Source organism: Trichosurus vulpecula, chromosome 5 (genome assembly GCF_011100635.1).
Source record: "Trichosurus vulpecula isolate mTriVul1 chromosome 5, mTriVul1.pri, whole genome shotgun sequence".
In the NCBI taxonomy this organism is placed as follows: domain Eukaryota; kingdom Metazoa; phylum Chordata; class Mammalia; order Diprotodontia; family Phalangeridae; genus Trichosurus; species Trichosurus vulpecula.
Genome location: NC_050577.1, coordinates 45,847,750 through 45,869,342, shown reverse-complemented (window position 1 = coordinate 45,869,342; position 21,593 = coordinate 45,847,750). Strand labels below are relative to the sequence as shown.

Here is a 21,593-nt window from a genome sequence, read left to right as displayed (position 1 = left end):
TTGAAGATTCCTTATCCTACAAAATATTGCTTCAATTCTGCCAGACTACTACTAGATGGCTGGGTATCAAAGTGGGTAGGGTACTACCACTGGATTCAGGAAGACCTGAGTTCTAGTCTCAACTCAGATGCTAGCTATGTGTGACCCTGGCCAAATCTCCCTACTTTGCTCATCTGTAAAATGGAGATGATGCTAGTACCTACCTCCCAGGGTTGTTGTGAGTTAGGCAGCTAATATATGTAAAATGCTTTGCGAATCTTAAAGCACTATGTAAATGCCAGCCATTTTTGTTACCTGACCCTCAAATCTCCACCTTTATGAAGAAGGAACTTAGGACAAGGTCTTCACTCTATGAGATCATCTAGACACCCAGGAGTGCCAAGGTCATCCGCACCTAACATGGACTGAGTCTTAGCAAGACTCAAGGAACAGGACTAGTAGCCTTGAAAGCAAAGTCAACAATGATCCTGAGACTGGAATGCCCAAATTTCTGAAACTCATTCCCCATGCTTCTCTCCCAAAGATTCACTTGCATCTCTAACAGACTTATTATTGAACATGCCTGCAGACCTTATTTATTCACAACAAAACACCTCTAAAACGTATTCACTGAAATCCAGCTGGCATTTGTGGTCTTGATAGAAAAAGAGAGATGGGGAGGAAGGCAAAGGGCAGACTCAGAAACAGGAAGACAGGAAGAAAATGAAAGACAGGGAATAAATTCTGGCAAGAGAGGAGTTAACCACTTCATATATGTGTGTGTGTGTGTGTGTGTGTACATATGTATGTGTGTGTATATGTGTGTATGTATATATGTATGTGTGTATATATATACATATATACACATATAGTGGCCATTTTCCTCAGGTAGTTAAATTAATTTGTTCTGACCCTATAGCATCAATCTGAGCACGTGTTGATCTCCTATCTGCGTCAGCACTGTGTCAATAGATGACTACTACCGGCAGCAGACTGGACTATTTAAGAGACAGCTTTTCCAAACCACCATAAGTTGTCTAACCTGGACACTCATCACATCTCTCTGGCTCGAAATAGGAAGCTACTATCATATTTTAAAGGTAGGAAATTCTGAATTAGCTCATTTTCATGAGAGGGATCAAATTGTCATTTACTTATCATAGAAATGCCTGTTGACATGTATTTCTGGTGATCTATTTTCCACGTCTCTCATGGTTTTAAATTATTTTTATAACTGCATTTTTAACTATTCCTTTTTTGGCTTAGTCAAAATGAGAAATTATGACATTATTTTAAATAGCATTTTTAATGACAACAATTAGTAAGCTGTTGGTGGGGTCAAATTGACTTGTGTTTTTGAAGAAAAAAAAGTTTAGTCTTCAAGCTATTAGCATCCTCTTCCCTCATAAGTATAATCAAATACTGTAAAAGCTGTCCGTTAAAATGGGACTGAAATCATTTGGATGAATATCATGCAGGGTCAGGAAGGCTCTTAAAGTCTTCCCAAATAAAAATGCTGAAAGATTTTAAGGTTTAAAGTAACTATGGAAATACCATTAAGCACTCCAGTTCTGGGAAAGTGAAAATTGCCTGTTTGCCCAGGAAACCAGTATAGACCATTAAAGTCTTCTCGTATGTGTTCTGATCTCTAGTGAGACCTTCTAAGTCTTTCATATTTCTAATGAAGATGCATGTGGTCTTTATTATAATTATGATTCAGTGCTAAACCATGTGTATTGTTTGTTTAAAAAAAAACTTGTAAGTGGGATATTTTGTGGTTCTCGGGTGCTTTTTAAAAGAGACAGGCAGCAGAGACATTTCCTCCCAATTCAATCCAACATAATTAATGGTTTCTTAACTAAGGGGGAAATAAGCTCTTTGTTTGAGTCTCACCCAGTGAATAAAATCTTCTTTTTAAAAAAAGAATTCTCCTTCCCTTTATCAAAGGTTCTGCTGTCCTGTCTTTGCATTTTCCCTGCCCACCCCCTCCCCCCCACACACACACACACTATGAAGCTAGTCTAGTACATCCAAGCTAGTTAAGGATGTTTCATTCAAACTAAATGTTTCCTCATAAAGACAGAAAAAGATAGAAGCTTTTCTAATGGGGCGCAGGGTTGGGGGGGGAGATGCCACCTACCTTTTTATAAAGTGTACTTTGTCAAAAAGTCAGGAGTTGGAAAGTAAGGGAATACAGATGAAAGAACTCTGGAGTTCTGAGCTGAGAAATCACAGGCTTATAAAATCACAGATCTAACTGAAGTTCTAACTGAAATGGAACTCATAGGTTATCTAATTCAACCTCCTCATTTTGTAGAGGAAGAACAGAGACCCAAGGAAGTCCTGTGGCTTGCCCCAGGTCAGAAAGGTAACTCAGCAGTCCAGCTAGAATCTAAACTCAGGTCCTCTGCTTCCAAGGCTTTAGTCCCGGCTTCAACCAGTTCCTAACTATATAACATTTGACAAGAAACTAAACCTTTCTGGACCTTAGTTTCTTCATCTGGGAAATGGGGAGTTTGGTCTAGATCGGGGTTTCTTAATTTGAGGTTCATAGATCCCCAAAGGGTCCATGAACTTGGATGAGGGGGGAAGATCACACCTTTATTTTCACTAACCTCTAACTGAAGTTTAGTTTTTCCTTCAAAATGAATTTTTTTTTAAAAAATCCATATTGGTTTGAGAAGGGACCCATAGGTTTCACTAGAGTGACAAAAGGATCCATGACACACACAAAAAGCTTAAAAACCCCTGTGCTAGGTACTTTAATCTGCCTCCTTGCATTCCCTCAAGACATATATTTCACTGGAGAAAGAACAAACAAAGGAAAAAAGGCTGGATGATCTGATTTATCTCTGGGATTCCTTCCACTTGGAAAATCCTGATTCCATTAAAGGATCAGTAGACTCAAATGGCAATAAAAAGACACTTTTATAGGTAAAGGGTCTGTCTCATAGCGTCACCTGAAAATGTCTTTTATATGCTATTTGTACTTTCTCATAAGCTCCTCTAGAGTGTAACCAGGCACCGCCTTCCTTATCTCTTACCTGGGGTAGTCTCCCACCAGTCTTCCTCTGTTTTCTACCGCTCATGCAGCATAGCAGTCTCCTCTCCCCTAACTGCCTCTGAATTCCTTCCCTCCTCCTGCAGCTATGTACAGTAGCCTCAGCATTTGCGTGCTCCTCGCTGTCCTGTCAGCAAGCTCCTTGGGACAACAGCCAAAAGAGTCCAGCCATGCCAACCCAGGGACTTCTGAGCTGGAGCAGAGCCTGGCTGCTCAGCACCGGCATGTCCGTGCTCTTGCCTCCCCCAGTCAACTGAAGCCTCTACAGAGAGCTGATGGAAATGGGGACTCCAGGAGCAACTTCGGGGCTTTGCTGGCTAAGTACATCCAGCAAGCCAGGAAAGGTAACAGAATTCCTCACCCTCTTCTCCCTCATCTCTTGCAAATATTTCTACAAGGCTTTTTTTTTTTTGCAATGTTCCAAAGGAAAACTCAGAAGTAAATACATTTATAGGAATAAGTTTTTTTCTCAACACATATTTTGCAAACAACAACAAAACCTATAACCATTAATAGAATTCTAAGTGCTGAAATAATAATAATTAATGATAATGGCTGCCGATGTTTATGCAGTCCTTTAAGGTTTCACAAAATCATATGTTCCTTAATTTAAAGCTGGAAGACATTGTCGAGGTTTGCAAGGTGAACCCAGTGAGTTAAGCCCTATTTATTATTCCCATATTACAGATGAAGAAATAGAGTCTTGGAGTGCTGCAAAGATTTTGGTATTTGGCAGCAGTTCTTAACCTGAGGTCCATGGGCATCTTGGAGGTTTGTGGATAGATTTCAAGAGGGTCTGTGAACTTGGATGAAAGAAAAAAACTGCATCTTCATTTTCATTGGCCTTTGGTTTCCTCTTTATTTTATTTTATGTGTTTAAAAATACTATTTACTTCACAGACTGCCAAAGCCATCTGTGATACAAAAAAAGGTTAAGAAAACCCCTATTCTAATTGATAGATTACTTGCCTTTTCAATGGGTAGGGAAGGGGTGGAAGGGAGGGAAAGAATTTGGAACTCAATTTTTTAAAAGAATGTTGAAAATAAATGAATGAATGGATAAAAGGAGGGAAAGGAAATCTAAAATAAATAATTTTTAAAAAACCCTGTTCTATATGATGCTCAGTGGCTAACTAGAGGTCCAGGCTATGAAAAGAAGAGCCACTAGTAATTCATTTTCTCATATTGACATTGCTTATTGGTGGAGGCTTCAGATCTTTCTCGGAAAATGTTAATATTTCCTCCATAAATATTTTCACACCAACACTGAATTAATTCATCAGATGATGAAAATAGAGTAGAGTCATAAAAAAACTCCTAATCCATATTTTTTAACCAAATATATAGGGTGAGTGTGGTACAGTGAAAGGGATGCTAAAGCTGGAGTTGCCTAGTTTGAATGCTAGGCTTACCTCTTAATCTCCATGTAAGAAGCCACTTTGTCTCTCCTAGACCTCTGATTTCTCATCTGTAAAATGAAAAGATTAATCTAGCTGGCCTCCAAGGTCCTTTCCAGCTCTAAACCTATGATCATACAATCTCTATGCATTTTGACTTTAAAATCATTGAGCAAGACGTGAATTATGATAAGCTCACAAGATTTGACAGAAATAATGGCCCTTAGAACATTAAGCTATTCTATGTCAGATTTCACCAAAGCAAGGATTAAAAGGAATGAACGTTTCATGTTAAATGAATGCTTCTCTGCCAAGCTGAGAGGGATGGTCTGTGGGTGAGAGGGATATTTGGGTTTCTTTAAATAATAAACCTTTAAAGGATATCACCATCGCAAAATGATCTGATGATTTATTTCTTACTGTTGAATAGAGATTGTTCACCAATTCCCTAAGAGATGAATGAACCATCAACTCTCCAGCACCTGACTTATTCCCTGGAAATAAATTAGGTTCAGAGAAAGAGTCATGGTCTGGGATCTAGGAGTCCTGGACTTCAGTGCTATCTCTCTCCTCACATAGCTCAATGTGGAAAGAACAGAGAATCTAGATGTTCTACCACTTATGACCTATGACTGACTTTGGTCAAGTCAGTCTCCCAACTTTTATGGTTGTCAACTCAATAAGCATTTATCAAGATGATACTACATTTTTAAATTGAGCCAATGTGCAGCCCATGGGGATTCATATGTAATGGCCTCCATTTCTATTTGGGTTTGACACCTCTGTTAGGAAATTCCTGAATGAGGAAGCTTTCTCTACCAAGGCAGGTTGGCATCCTTGAGGTAGAGTTGAGCAGAACACTGAAAGGTTAAGTGACTTGCCCAGGGTCACACAGCCAATATATATCAGCGGTAAGACTTGAACCCATATCTCCCTGGTTTCTAGGGAGGCTTTCTATCTACTTTGCCAATGATGCTTCAGGTCAATAGTTTTAGTAATTACTTCAAGTGGGACTATTTACATGTGACTTTCCTTTTATCCATATGTACCTTCTATGTCATGAACTAAGTCTGAGACTGTATTCGTATAAAGTCAAAAGTGGTCATAAAAGTTAGCCGTATCCAACCCTCTCAGCTTACAGGCAAGGAAATTAAGGCAGAGAAATGAAGTGATTAACTCAGGATCTCATAGGTAGGAAGTAAAAAAGCAATAATTCAAGCCTAAGACCTCTTCACTGGGACTAATGGGGAAGATATGGCTAAAACACACCTCCTCTGATAAGAATCTGGAGGTGTTAATGGACCACAAGCTCAATATGAGTCATGGCAGTAAAAGAAAAAAAAATAGATAATGCAATCTTGGGCAAAATTTAGAAGGGTATAAGAATAAGGAGGTGATCTGCTTGCTGAATTCTGCCCTGATGAGGCCATGTCTGGTGTATTGTTCAGCTTAGGGTACAGCATTTTAGGAAAGACTTTTGATAACCTAGGAAACATGCAGAGAAGGGGAGCACGGATGATAAAAAAAAGTCCTTGAGATCATGCCACAAGAATTAATTGGAGGAACTGGGGATCTTTAGCCTGGAGAAGGGAAGACGTAGGGAATGTGTGATATGCTTAAAGTATTTAAAAGTATTAAGTATTTAAATATTTAAGTATTTAAATATTTTTAAGTATTTGAAAGGGCTGTCCTGTGAAAGAGGTGTAAGACATACTTTTCTTGGCCCCAGAGGGCAGAATCAAGTGTCATTAGTGAAAGTCATAAATGGGCAAATTTAGGCTGAATATCAAGAAATAAAAAATCCCAACAATGAAAGCAATAACAAACCAGAATGGGCTGCCTCAGGAAGTGATGACATCCTCCTCATTGAAGGTCTTCAAGTCAATGTCAGAGGACCACTGGTCGGGTCTGTTGCTGAAGGTTCTTATTCAGGAATGGGTAGAACTAGCCGATTTCCAAGGTCCCTTCCACCTCTGATTCAGAGTCCAGTGAGAAATCTCTACTTATATCACAGCCACATCCCCATCATATGACCTCACTAGTGAAAAAATAGAGGATTTGCTCTTCCTAGAATTTTCTTAATATTTCCCACTCATTGCAGCCCTTTTAGCCAACTGTGAGTCAGAAGGTGAAGCTAGGTTTCCACTTTAGCAGACTTTCTTCCTCTTTCAGGAAATTGGTCAGAGTGGCCTGCTGATTTTCCCTTCCTGCTAAGCCATTTGGAAGTTTAGAAATCCTATGGCAAGGGTTGCATCAATTTTTTAGTGGTCTTCTAAGCTTTTGGTTAATTAGCTGTAACAAGATGCTTGAGGTACTTCCTAGCTGTGTGACTGGGCAAGTCGTTCTGGTCCTCAGTTTCCCCATCTGTGAGATGAGGGGGAGGGACTAGAGGCCCCTCCCAGATCTAAATCTGTTCTCCCTCCTAATCCTTTTCCTTAATGTGAAGCTGAAGCGTCATTCACCACTTTTTTTGGCTCAAGGCTAGGAGCTCTTGTTTGCAAATCCTTGATCCCTTTTGCCATAAGGGTAAGATCATTTTGTAAAACCAGCAAAATGTAGCCTTTGTCACACAAGTTGCCCATATTACAAGGGTGTCACTCAGTAACAAAATTGGGCTTGCCTTCAAAATTAATATGAAACATCAACATGTAACTCTCACCCAGTTCATCTGAATATTTTGTGTCTCCTAAGATGGTTCACATTTCAGACTTCTAAGTTGCACGTAAAAGAAATATGAGTTTACAATTAAGCAAAGTATGTCGCTCTCAGATAAAGGGCCTAGAAAGTATTCTATCTCCCATCCATTCCTTCCTGGTCTATGTTGCAAAGTCTAAATGAGCTGCACCTTTGGGAACTCCTCCATGACCCTTCCCACTAGGACCATAGCAGTATCAAAATTCCAGTGCTGGATTCCTGGCCCTGCCCCAAAACCACTGAGCCCACATTCTTATTACAAGGTATTTTCTTTGCTTGAATCAGAAGCAATGTCACTGGGGATATTTTGATTTGTCAGCCCCCCCCCCCCCACGGAGGGGCATTTATCCTAACTATAAATACCCTATTTGCAAAGCAAATCTCAAGCTTATATATGTTACAGCTAAATTCTGAAAATTGGCTAATATTGACAGGGAGCTGCATAATTATAGATTCTGACTGAGTTGACCATCTGTTCTCAACCCAGTGTTTTATTTATGGAACAAATAAACATTATGATCTGTTAGCATAGCTAAGAGAGGCAGCAATGGAGTATCTGTTAAAAGGCTGACCTTAGGTCCAGAAGTCCTGGATTCAAGTCCTTCCTCTGAAATGTGTGACCATGTTGTTTAAATTCTCAGTGCTATACACATACACACACACACACACACACACACACAGACTATAAATTAAAGATTGCATTGCTGATCTGCAGAGTGGAGGGCATTTGCACATTGGCACATTCATTTCATTTGTTTTCAGTCATGTCTGACTCCTTGTGATCCTTTTGGGGGGGGGGGTTTCTTGGCATTTCTTCTCCAGTTCATTTTACAAATGAGGAAGCTGAATTAAATGGGTGAAGTGACTTGCCCAGGGTCACACAGCTAATAAGTGTGTGAGGCTAGATTTGAACTCAGGAAGACTCATCTTCCTGACTCCAAGCCAAGTGCTCTATCCACCATGGCTCCACCTAGCTGCCCTTGGCACATAGTAAACACTTAGTAAATGTTGAACTGAGTTAGATTGAGCTCCTCAAGGGCAGGAACTGTCTTTTGCCTTTCTTTCTCTCCCTAGTATTTAGCGCTGTGCCTGGCATATAGCAGGCACTTAATAAATGCCTATTCATTGACCCACTCCCACAGATGAAACCATATACAAACAAACAAAAAAAAACCCTAACATACTTAAATGTGATGAACTGTGTTTAAATTTACTCCTTTTTTTTAACAAGGCTAATTGGGAAGGGATTTGTTTGTCAACAGGTAGTAATAGTAGAAAGATTATATGTTTACCACCCCCCAAGATTAATAGCTTCTCGTTTGCACCACATAAAGCTATTAAGCTGATTTGTTCAGCTTGCATCCATTAATATTGACCAATAGAAGGAGTTATATCCATTGCAGTCAAAACTACTTTGATTAGAATATGGAAATCTTCAAATATAAAATCATATCTTTCATCCTTTGGAGAAATAATCATTATATGGATATGAGGAAATGCAACTTACTTTCTTCTGATCAACACCCTCTGTGTGATCTTTACTAAAATATAAAGAAATAATGCAATGAAGTCAGGGGCATTTTGATAAAATATGAAGCAACTCCATGGTGCAATGGATAGAACCATTATGAAGTGAACATGGAGTCAGGAAGACCTGAGTTCAAATTCTGCATTAGATACTGGCTGTATGATTCTGAGCAAGTCAATTCTCTTCTGTCTGACTCAGTTTCCTCAACTGTAAAATGTAGGTTATAATAGCACCTGCCTCCCAGGGCTGTTACGAACAGTAAATAATTGAGATGCTATATAAAGCACTTTATTAAACTTCAAGTGCTTATACGAATGTAAATTAGTATCTTGTTATACACCCTTAACGTCCCAAGTATACCATTAAGAACTCTAGAAGATCACAGATCTGATTGATACCTCTTGGTAATCCAGGGGTGAAAAAAGTTATAACCATCTCATTTACAGTGTTTTGGAGTAGAAAGAACCTGGAATTGGAATCAGGAGATCCAGATCATCCTGTCTTTAACACTTTACGAGTCATTTAAAAAATATATCAGTTCATTCCTCTGAGGCTGTTCTCTTCTCTGTAAGATGAGGCTAATAATGCTTGCTCTGAGAACCTTTAAGGCTGCTAAGAGGAAAGCATTTTTACCAAGCATCCTATAAATGAGGGATATTGCATGTTCTCTGGAGAAACCATATTTTCATCTTCCAATTCAATCTTTTGAATTCTATATGGGAATCTCTCAGCTCCTGCAAGGCTTTAACTCAGATCTTTAAAAGATGTTTTTTCTGCCTGCCAGTTCAGTTTTTACCATTTGGTGGAATTTAATGTCTAAAGTGGATTATTAAAAAAAACAGTATTACTTCCCTATCAACTTTACTGTGAATGTTATTAGCATTCCTGGGCATTTCATCTTACATAATATTTTAAAAACTACTTTCTTCAGAAAAGAATTGTACCCATTATGGTGTTTTTTTTTTTTAAAAATAGTGTTTAACCAACTGAGGAGTTCAATTCCACTGGGAAGCAATCATTCCAATATCAGAATATTTAAAGTGCATTAGCTTAATCATTATGGCTTTTAGGATTAGCCAAGCATGTTTAGGAATCTTACGGGATAAAACTAAGAAATGCCTAATTACCTGTCAGCTCATAATGAGCAGCCACTATATGTATTCTGGGCTTGCAGTATCTTCCTGAAGATGCTGGAAGTAGAAGGGAGGGGGCAATTGGGAGCCATTCTTCCTGTTCTAGAGAAACAAGTGAACAAAGAAGCACAAACACTAACAGGGCATCTTCACCTTATTTTGAGTTATGGTGGTCTAGTGGAGCCTGTGGTTCCCAGAATAATGTTTTTAAGTGCATAAAATAAAACACAAAGGATTACAAGGAGAAAACTGTAATGAAATAACAGTTATTATAAAACATTTTCAGAAATAGGTTCCCAGACCCCAGCTTACTAACCCCTGAACTACAAAACTACAAAAACACATAAAAGCAAATACAATAACTGGCATTTCTATGATGCTGTAAAGTTTGCAAAGCACTTTATAAATATCATCTCATTTATAGGCTCAGAACAATCCTGGGAAATAAGTTCTATTATTATTCCCTTTTCACTGATGAGAAAACTGAGGCAGACTTGCCCATGGTCACATAGCTAATTAAGTGTCTGAGGGTGAATTTGAAATCAGTTGGGGTGTAGGATGGGATGGGGGTGGTGTTCTGTCCTCTGGGCCACTGAGCTGTCTCATATATGATATGCCATATATATACCTATATACACGTAAACATATATGTGTACAAATAATGCACATATGTAATGAACAATCCTACAGGTGATTTTAAAATATCCAGAAATATTTATACTTTACAGAAATGTATTATAATAGAAGGGATGTCAAAGCTTAAGTATGGAGATCTGAGTTAAAATCTTACTTCTGATACTTAATAGCTGCATGACCCTGAGTAAGTCACAACATCTCCATGAGATTGTTTTCTCATCTGTACAATGGAGATGATAGTCAGCCAATAAGTATTTATTAAGAGCCTGCTATGTAAGCAGGGTCATGAAGAGCAATCAGACTGGACCAAAAGGCCTGAACAACAACAAAAATGTACCAAGCACTGGTTGTTGCTGTTATGCAGCCATGTCTGACTCTTTATTTGCAGTTTTCTTGGAAGAGATACTGGAGTGGTTTGCCATTTCCTTCTCCAGCTCATTTTACAGATGAGGAAACTGAGGCAAACAGGGTTAAGTGACTTGCCCAGGGTCACACAGCTAGTAAGTGTCTGAGGCTGGATTTGAACTCATGAAGATGAGTTTTCCTGACTTCAGGCCCAGCCTCTCTCTACTGCACTTCCCTAGGTGCCCTCTGTTAATAATAGTATTATCATGTAAGTACCATATGTTAAATTAGAAATTTCTAGAACAGTTCCCAATACAAATTGCTGCTTAATTAGTGTCATAACTATCCCCTTTTTGATTCACCCTCCCCCTCTCCCCAACTTGCACTTGGATTGGATTGTACCCTACTGGAGAGCCAAGGCTGTATTTTCAGCTGCCTATCTCCAACTAGAACCTTGTAATTACAAAGCGTTTAATAACTATTTGCTTAGTTAATAGGGTTGAGTTTTTAAAAATCATAATAAGGATGACTATATGGCAGGAAGCCTATGAACTGGGATCTAGCATCATAAGATATTTAGGTAAATTGGGCTAAGTGAGGAAGAGAGTCTGAAAGCCCCAAATTAGACTTTCTAATTCGTCTCTAACAGCAAAAAAGAGCCTCTACTGGATTTTGAGAACTATGGGGTTTAAGGGACACCTAAGGGAGTAAAGTGATGCCTGCCTCTAGGTGAGGAGTAGATTGGAGAGGCTATATTCACTGAAGCCAAAAAGAGACTGTAACAAGCGTGCTGGACAAAGAATGTCAAAGACCAGGACAGGACCAGAAAAATTCAGGGGAAGAAATGTCTATTTATTTTGCCTCTTTAAAAAATTTTATTTTGGCTTTTGAAGACCCAGTTTAAAAACAGAAAAAAAGTTATAGGTCCTCCTCCTAACTTCACCTTATATTTTTAGTTGAGCGTGATGGTCCAAAGGATCTTATCAGCATAACCCATGGAGATTTAGGTGAACTATGAACCTAAAGACCAGTGTCTGGAGGCCTTCGAATGATGGTGTGCTTGGCCCTGGGGTTGTATTCCAAGGATAACTTTCACAACACAACTGCCTCAATGAGGCAGTGATGACCATTCACCTAGACTGCCATGTTTGATTCCTAATAGAATCTAGAAATCTTGCAATACAAATTCTTCTTGGGAACACCCAACCTAGAGACAGGGGTCTTGACCGTCTTCTAGGCATTTCTCATTTGGTATAAGCATTGGTAATATCCACATTGCCACCTATCTCAGACTTTGGAAGTGCTGGAACCCCCAAAAGTGACTGCATGGGCAAGAGTTGGCACATTTGTTTTACAGAGATACACATAGGCAGGTACAGAGATCTAGAGATATGGGGAGAGATTTCCTCCAGTTGTAGATTTAAAGCAGGCTTCTCACTGGTTCTCACACACAACATACTACATCCCATCTCTGTGTCTTTGCATAGGCTTTCTCCCATGTTCTCCTCTCCTCACCTTCACTTCTTAGAATTCTTAGTCTCCTTCAAAGTTCATCCTAAGCACCACTTCTAACATGAATTCCTTCTTGATTCCTCCATGTTCGTATCTCCCCCTTTACTTTTAAGTATATTTATAAACATATATAATTTAATGTATCCTTATTTATGTATAGATGATGGCATTGGTCCTCTTTGAGAATGAAGGATGAACAACAAACAACAAACAGTCTCCCTCACTAGAATGCAAGCTCCTTGAGGGCAAGAACTATTTCATTTTGGTCTTTGTACCTCTAACACCTTAACACAATCTCTGGCACACAGTGGGTACTTACTAAATGCTTATTGGATGGTTGACTGACTGATTGGAAGTTGAGCCAAGGCGCATGTCATCTTTCTAATGATTCAAAGGGAGTGTTTTATTATGATGTATACAGGGTTTTCTAAAAGTTTAAGTACAATTTTAAGCTTGAAGAGCTTAAATATTTATGTGTCAAAAAAAGAGATTACAGTAGTTGACATTGAATTATTTGAAGACTATAGAAATTTGCTCTCTTAGGTTGAGAAATAGAGTGGGAAGAATCTGTGTGGGTAAATGTCTGACAGCTAGCTCTCTGAAAATCCACAACACATTTTTAAGTTTAATCTACATTATTTCAAATTTCTCCATAACTTTCTTAAGTCTTGACAACCAACAAAACAACAAATCAAGTCCTGATTTGTAGCATTTGCTGATTTCCAATGTGTAATAATGGAATAATAATATATTAATTGTAAATATTAATAAAATAGAGAATATATAATATACATATTATTTATCACATTTAGATTATATAATCTATTATATTTATATAAATAATAAAAGTATAGCATATAATATAACCAATAATAAATATTGATTAATTAATAATAATAATGAGATTTGTTCTGTGAAGGTTGGATTCAGTCAAAGGGCTACACTTAAGCTACTAGAGGGCCACATGCATCCCCACCCCTGGTGTAAATCCTCATGCTGAAAATGTAACAATTGGCTTTCCCCAGCTGATTAGAGCTGGTTCCAGAACACCCTGCCTGGAAGCATAGAAAAGTCTCCTTGTAGATCAGGGGTTCTTAACCTAGAGTTGTGGGTTTTTTTACTGTTTATTTCTAGTCTTTTGATAACTATATTTCAACATAACTGGTTTCCTTTTTAATACCATGTGGTTTATTTTATGCATTTAAAGACCAGATACTGACAAAGGGATCCATGATCCAATAGAGGTTCAGAATCCTGCTCTAGTACAGCTGCTGGACATCTATGTAATTTAGAGGCAAAATCAGATCCCCTTTTTGAGTGAGTAGTTTCTGAAGTTGGAGGCTTGACATTTCATCAAGAGGATACAGTTGGTGTTTTGGTGACATACAAAACTAACTTACTGGGAAATGAACGTTCTGTGCCATATGTGGTTTCTGAAACAGAGCCAAGAAGATGCTGCAGTTCCTATAAATGGTGATCAAAAGAACCTCGTGTTTAGCAATGTTCACTTTAGATTACTGATTTTAAAAAAAAAAGAAAGGCAAACTATGACCTACAAAGAAAGAAATTAAGAAAGAAACAAAGAAAGAAAAACCTAGTGTGGAATCTGTAACTAAGGTGGGATGATCAAGGCTTTGTCACAAAGTTAAAAGTTGTTGGCAGCATTTGGAATTCTTTAGCAGATTAGTTATCAATAATTAATTAAAATAGAAATCTACTAAATATCTTACCTGGATCACCAGCAGCCTATGTTCTAGGGTCTCTGCTTTCTATCACTCCCAACCCTCACTCAACTAAGGGAGTACTTCATGATACTTGCCCTTGGTACAAAGATTCTTATGAAAGACCAAAGCTTTCATTACTGGGCTCATCATACTCTCAATCTGTTAGTGCATACCCACTCTAGCTTGGTACCAATGTCTGGCTCCTAAAAAGTAGTGATTGGTTGTTGATTAGAAAGTTTAGAAGAAGGCTCACTAAGGTCGATGTTAGAGACCCAGATACTCTCAGTCCCATTTCATGCATTTTCAAACTATTTTGGGTCTGCTGTGTGTACACATGCGATACAAGGGCTTAATCCAGGAAAAGATTCTGAAGGCATAAAAGACCCTCTCATTCTAGGTACCAACAATAACTTACCTGGTATTATTTAGCGTGGGCTCAGTGGAAGTGCATGCTTCAAGAGAAACTGCTGGGTTCTAACTATAGGTCTTGAGTCCTGCAAAGATAATTTCAAAATTGCATTTGCAGAGTCAACAAGTTTGGTGGTTCCATGTATGAGGTAAGTACTTAAAGGCAGGGACTGTCTCATTTTGTCTTTGTATTCCCAACACCTAGAACTGTGCATGGCACTTATTAACAAAATGCTTATTCATAGATGGATTGATTTGGTTTTGGTTCTTTCCCTCTCCTCACCCTATTAGGTTCTTCTGCTCGAATGCCAGTCATCAAAAACCTCCAGAGCATTGACCCCAACCACAGGATAAATGACAGGGATTACATGGGCTGGATGGATTTTGGGCGTCGCAGTGCTGAGGAGTACGAGTATTCCTCCTGAAGAAAGTCAGAGCCCATCTGGAAACTAACCTCACCATTCTCCACAGAAAAATAATGTTAACAAGACAAATCATTTGTCATCTCAACCAATTGATGTTTTAAATATGCATCACATATATTTAAGTATTCAATGTAAAAAATCTACCTGGAAAACTGTATGATGTAATATACATATATACAGAATTTTCCAAAAGAAAGGAAAAAACTCGTTTTCTTTCCCTATGATTTCTGGTCCTACACAGTTGATATGATATTAAAATCTCATTCACTCCTCTTAGCCTGGTCTTGTTGGCTGTTTAGCAATGAACTATAGGGGCAATGAATGTCTAAGCCCCAGGAACAGATTTTAAGGTCCTGTAAGATCATTCTAGTGATTGACCTCCAGAGGGTACTTGGGAGCCCAGTCCAAATCCAGGTTGAAATGGTTGCCCTTTTTTATGACTATGTTGCCCTAGAATCAGGAGTCCATAAGATTCAGCTCTACCTAAACTCATATATTCCTAGTCTACAGCTTTTGGTGACCCTGGCCCTTCCTGGTTCTCCTTTTCCCCTTTCCATTTGCAAGTTGACCCCTGAGACATCCATTAACTGCTACAATTCATGGAATAAATAGAATGTTCTCTGGCTTATGGTGAGTTATGCCTTTGTCTTATGAACTAGTCACAGGGAATAGCCAGCTATGGGAGATGTATGGTAACAAGCCAAAGAACGGATCATCTAAATTGTCCTTGAAGTAAAGGGGCCAGAATTTATTAAAACACCCACACGTTATATTTGTTCCTGGCTCACTTTCCTCTAAGGATTTCTTAGCTTGGATTATATAAGAAGTAACCCAAATAAAGCTCTGGACCCGTTGGCTCATGCCTGATTTACTGATAGTGGGGATATGTTTTTCTCTAAGGATAAAACTGGGTAACAGTCTCCCAGGATTCCAGGTTGGAGCCTTTGGCTCTATTAAAATCAGTCCTTCTCTTGAGTAGCCAGAGTAGAGTAACAATTTATACATAGCACTCAATTGTCCCTTAAATATATGATTTTATTTGATCATCGCAGCAACCCTAGGAGCTAGGTGCTGTTATTATCGCCACTTGACAGATGAGAAGACCAAGGCAGGCAGAAGTTAAGTGACCTACCTAGGGTCTCACAGCTGGGCAGAAGCATTTTCCTCCACTATGAAGGCTAAAGAGGAAAGATGGCAATCTCACCCTTAGAAAAATTGGAAGGAAGAGGAACGAGTAATCCAGAGCTTCCATTTTTCCCCCTTTATTAAAACTTCAGGTATCAGCAAAATTGATTTTATAACATCCTGTCTACCTTGGAAAATGTTTTATTATGACCATTTGTGATCTGAGCCCTAGGGCTCAGGACTGAAGCTATGATTTCATGGGTAATAGGGGACTCCTGAGTGAGTAAACTGCCTCTGTTGTTGGAGATGGGCACCTTCTCTGCAACTTAGTTCTTAATAGTTGCCTAGTGCCCTGAGAATGTAAGTGACTAACCTAGGGTCACGCAGCCAGTAAATGTCTTAGATGAGACTTGAACCTAAATCTTTCTGGCCTCAAGGCTGACTTTCAATCTACTGTACCAAACTGCCTCTATTGAAATCTTTATCCAGTTTGATTCCTATAATTTTGTAATATGTCTTAAACATCGACATTGAACCCTTGGGTGATAAATCCCCATGTTTTATTTTGTTTAGTTTTTAAGTTCAGACTGATACTTTTTGTATTGTTCACTCAAAAGGCTCCTCGTCTCCTACTAGAGGACATTTTGATGGTCAGAGAATTGGATAACATCTTTCAAATTATGTGGGTGCCCAGTGTCTGGAAACTAAAATTTCAGAAATTTAACTTCTGGTCTGAATGCATGAGTTATAAAATTTTGAAATAAATGGCTGCATATTACTTTAAGTATTTGAATTGCCTGAGGTTTAATCTCTGAGATGTGAACCTCAGGTTCCATTTTAGGTTCCAGGCTTTTCCCCTCCCTCAAAATTCTTCAAATATCTTTCCATTGAACTTGTAGGCAAAACATCAACTTCTTGTCCTTTACTGACCTGGCCCACTCCAGATAAAGTTTGGGCAGAGCCCTACAAGGCTATCACCTCTGTCTTCCAGAAAGCTCTTCTTATCTTAATATATACATTGTTGTTATTGAGTTGTTTTTCAATCCTGTCTCACTCTTCATGAATCCATTTGGCAAAGATACCTTCTCCTGCCCATTTTACAAATGAAGAAATGGAGGCAAATAGGGTTAAGTGACCTATCCAGGGTCACCCAGTGTCTAAGGCTGGATCTGAACTCAGAAAGAGAAGTCTTCTCAACACCAGGGCCAACACTCTATCCACTGTGCCACCTAGCTGCCTTTATATAGTGTACACATACATATGCGTAAACACAAATTTATGGAAAAATCTAGTGTATAGAGAGCCTCAAAGCCAGGACGAGCTAGATTCAAGTCCCACCTTTGACATATGCTGACTGTGTGACTCTGGACACAGGGTCTAGAAACCTCACAGTGTCCAAGAAATTTTCACTGACTATAAATTGCAAAAAAAGTGTCATCTTGCAGAAAAATCAGTTCTAGTCCCTGACCTATCACACTTGAAGGCTGGAAGCCAGATGAGTAACAGAACATTCTTCAGCCTGACCACATTTACTTCATCCTCATCCTATACATTTTTTCATCCCTTAGATTTGTGCCCAGGCTCAGTTTTCTCCCCAACTTCACATTTCTTCCCAAGAATACCCTAAGTAGCAAATAAAAACAAATTACATACTGATATAGAACATATTAACAGCTGTAACAGACGTCCTGGCCTAAAGGGTTGGGGCCTCTCTCTCTCACTAAGGAATCCTACATCCGGACTCATGTGAACTAGATCCTATCCTGGGAGATCCTGACCTCTAAAGAGGTCTTTTTTTCTCACTGTCTCTAGCTAACTATACACTTATATCAAAGTACACTAGTGATAATCTCTTAAAGAAAGCTTAAGTCTGATTCATGCTTAGGACTGGCTAACTTCTAGCATGTTTTTCAATGTACAAAGCAGATCAGGTATAGGACAGCTATCTATTTCTCCCCAAAAGAAATGCTTAAACACAAAGACTCAAAACCACACATTAATAACTATTTGAGGCATGATACAAATTCCTAAAGCATGGACAGACATGACACTTTCACCTCAGATCTGTTGTATGACCAACTCGTTGAAGGTTCTTCTGGCCAGTCCAGTAGGCATGGCTCATCCTCATATCATCTTCTCCTCTTAGAAGTTGTAGCTGAATGGATCTCCTTCTGCATGGCAATCAGCACTGACTGAGAAACCCAGAAACTCCCAAACTCCCAAGAGAGCCATCAGGCTCAAAAAAGTCTTTATCTCTCAGGATTTTTGTGCAGTCATCTATACTCGGGGAAAGAAATGCAAAACAGAAGAGACAGGATGAACCTTGAAGTTCAATCCCAATCTCACCTAGACAAGCACATGTACTCACTCCCTGTTGCTCATAATAGCTATAGCTGTTTATCCTTCTCCCCACTCTCTGCATGGCATGGGAAGTCTAAAAGAAAGCTGTCCAAGTCCCAAACCACATGTTCAGAAAAGAGAAACAGTCAAAGTTGTCTCTCCCTTGAAAGTCCACTGAGTGGACAGCTCCTGCCACCTTGCAGTCAATCATTTTTGAAACAGCACTTTTTTTGGTAGAGAGAGTAGAGGGAGAGAGAGGAGAAAAAATGCAAGTACACATGGAAACCAACAGAATCTTCCAGTTAGCAAAGGTGCTCAACCACTGGAAATGATCAGGGCTCATGTTCAGCTCCAGGGGAAATGCCCTCAGTCAAATAGATTGGAAGGGATAGAGGAAGTCCACTAAATACTCTCATTACACATACATCTCATTTTAAATAAACTCGATAGATGGCATTTCAAACTGATGAAATTAATGAGAGGGCTTGGTCTATTTTAACTTGAACCAGAGCCATCCCTAAAGTATAGCAGAGAATCTAGTTCTTCTGACTCCAAATCAAGTTTAGTAAATTAGGTCAGCTGCCTGATTCTTTGGACTTTGAGGATGACCCTGTGCTGCTGTGGAGGTGAGAAGGCTGAAATTGTGCAGTGATGCAGGCGTGCAGGAAGCTAAAGACTGGGAAGGAGGTAGTTCCAAGAGCTAGGACCTCTTAGTACCGATGGCCTAGGAATAGAGAAAGAATCTTGGGAGCCATCTAATCCAACCAATCCTTGCCTAAAAAAAGAATCCCCACTACAAAATGCCCAAGATATGAGGGCCTTTAGTGAGAGTAAACCCAGTGATTCACCAAAGTCACCTGGATAGTGAGGTACAGAGCCAGCATATTGCCCAGGTCTCTTAACTTCCAGATCATTGCTTTTGACTACACTGATTTTCTGGCCTCCGACCTGTGATACTCTTGACTTCCAGGACCTAGGATCATAGACTTAGAGCCAGAAAGGATCTTAGAGGTCATCTAATCTGACCCTACTCATTTTACAGGTAAGGAAACTGAGTCCCAGAGAGAGAAAAATGGTGCCTGAGGTCACACAAGTAGTGAGCCATAACATCAGGCTTCAAACCCAGGTCAGTAGTCTTTCCATTGTACCTTGTATGTCAGCCCTGGGGTCTATGGGGTGTTCAGGGAGGACTAGCACATCTGGTATGAGGGCTTGCTGAGCCCTTTTCAGGGCTGCTCATCCACCTTTGGTGTCTACCTGGCACTCAACTCTCACCTGTGGCTCCAAGAAGCTGTAGTACAGACAATGGCTGTACCCCCATAAATTGGCTTGGCAGATGGGCTAAACCAGGTTGAGGGTAACCGACAGACCTCACACCTATCAATGAGTTAGGAAGATGTTTATACCAAGTATGTTAAGACTTACCCCTATGGAATGGGCCAATGAGAACAATTTATCCCAACAACTATGAAGGCAGCTAAAGCACCATGGAGCACTTAGAGTTTGGTCAGACATCCAAGATGCCAAGATCACCCACTGCATCCTGGGCCATCGCCAGTCATCCTGACTTTTGTCTTGCCACTAGAAGAAAGGCTGATAACTTTGTGCAACTTTGCCTCATTTAAATCCAAGACATCATCCATGACATCCTTGGTGTTCTGAAAAGAAGGACGAACAACAATAACAATCAGCTTTACTTCGTATCTAACCAAATTATCAATCCTGATCCCTTGCGGCCTGTTCTGCTGCCTCCCACCAACCCAAATATCAACAAGTCAATGAAAAAACAGTATTTGATCCATAAAGGTTCACTTTACAAGAAACTTTGCTGATTTGCATCTATTCCATAAAGCAAAGGGTATCTGTAATCTCAATTAATTGCTCTTCACCTACTTCTTATGTGGATATAACTAGTTAGTCAATAAGCATTTATTCAGTGCCTATTATATGCCAGACTCTCACAGTCTAATGCGATAACATACGTAAAAGTTCTTTGCAAACCTTAAAGCTGTACACTGATGCCAACTATTAGTATTATTAGCTATTTAATTTACAGGATTTCTACTGATGTGGTTCACCAGTGATGACTTTTTACCAATTGTACAGAGAAAGCAAAGCCAATTAACCAAAAATAAAAACATGGAGGCCTAAATGTATTTCGTCTCAGGAGCTACCCTATCTATTTCAGATTTTGAGGCCAGAATTTAATTCTTTTTGACATTGCTCACTTAGCTAGGTTTCTAGTTTACCCTAGGCCTTCTCTCCACTCATGAAACCATTCCTAGCCATGGAAACACGAAGTACAGAATTCAGTTGATTTTAGATATGTGATACCATGGAGAAACCATTGGATGTGGGTTCAAATTTCAACTTTGACAATTAATACCCATGTGACCCCAGGCAAGTCATGACTTCTATGGCCTTCAAATTCCTCATTAGTAAGATGAGTAGGTTTGACTAGATGACCTCCAAGGTCTCTTCAAGCTCTGAATCTACGATTTGTGGAAATAGTAGCTTCCTTTTCCCTTTCTTTTGAGATTCTGAAATGTGGATACATTCCAAATATGACGGAAAGGGTATTTACATTATGAGAAGGAATCCTTCTCCCCACCCCACAAGCAACTTTTTTACCTCCTTAGAAGAAAATTTTATTATCACATTAGGCACCAACACTCAAATTTTCAGGTGACCAAAGGTCCATGGTGATGGTTAAGAGCATTGGTAAATTCGGCAAAACCACTACTACCTACATGACCAGTGACAGTGTTGTCACCCTGTATCCCTCCAAGAAAATGGCAAAAACAAAGATGGAGAATTCAATCAGTATGCATATGGACAGCCTGTTCCAAAATGCCTTCCAATTCCATCATGCCCCTTGGTGCACCATCACCCCCTTCCAGCTTCCTTTTGTATATTATCTCCCTCCAGTTTGACTGATAATAGCTTAAAGGGTTACCCATCTAAAGTGATATATTTTCATTTTCAAATAAGCCTTCACAGATTTATGAGTAATGAAGGACACTGAGGAGATGGGCTTTTAGAAATAGAAAATACTTCAAAGGCCATGGAGTCCAACTCCGATCAATCAATCAATATTTATTAAGCATCTACTATATGCCAGGCACTGTACTAAGCAGTAGGGATACAAAAAGAGGCAAAACACAGTCCCTGCCCTCAAGGAGCTTATGATCTAATAAAGGAGACAATATACAAATACATATATACAGAGTAAATTATATATAGAATAAATGGAATAGGGAACCAGAGGGAAGGCACTGGGATTAAG

At 39.3% G+C, this 21,593-nt stretch overlaps 1 protein-coding gene across 1 annotated transcript; it reads left to right on the top strand.

The window, feature by feature from the left end:
- The first annotated feature begins 978 nt into the window (after positions 1-978).
- On the top strand, positions 979-15,118 carry CCK (cholecystokinin). The gene is made up of 3 exons (XM_036760883.1): positions 979-1,079; positions 3,127-3,384; positions 14,709-15,118. Exons 2-3 carry the CDS (start codon positions 3,129-3,131, stop codon positions 14,840-14,842), a joined length of 390 nt encoding a protein of 129 aa, XP_036616778.1. The 5' UTR covers positions 979-1,079; positions 3,127-3,128; the 3' UTR covers positions 14,843-15,118.
- The last annotated feature ends 6,475 nt before the right edge of the window (positions 15,119-21,593 follow it).

Excerpts from the sequence above, each read along its gene's own strand:
- CCK (XM_036760883.1), top strand. The coding sequence starts at position 3,129 with ATGTACAGTAGCCTCAGCATTTGCGTGCTCCTCGCTGTCCTGTCAGCA. Across the intron at positions 3,385-14,708 it reads CATCCAGCAAGCCAGGAAAG|GTTCTTCTGCTCGAATGCCA; the intron begins GTAACAGAATTC and ends TCACCCTATTAG.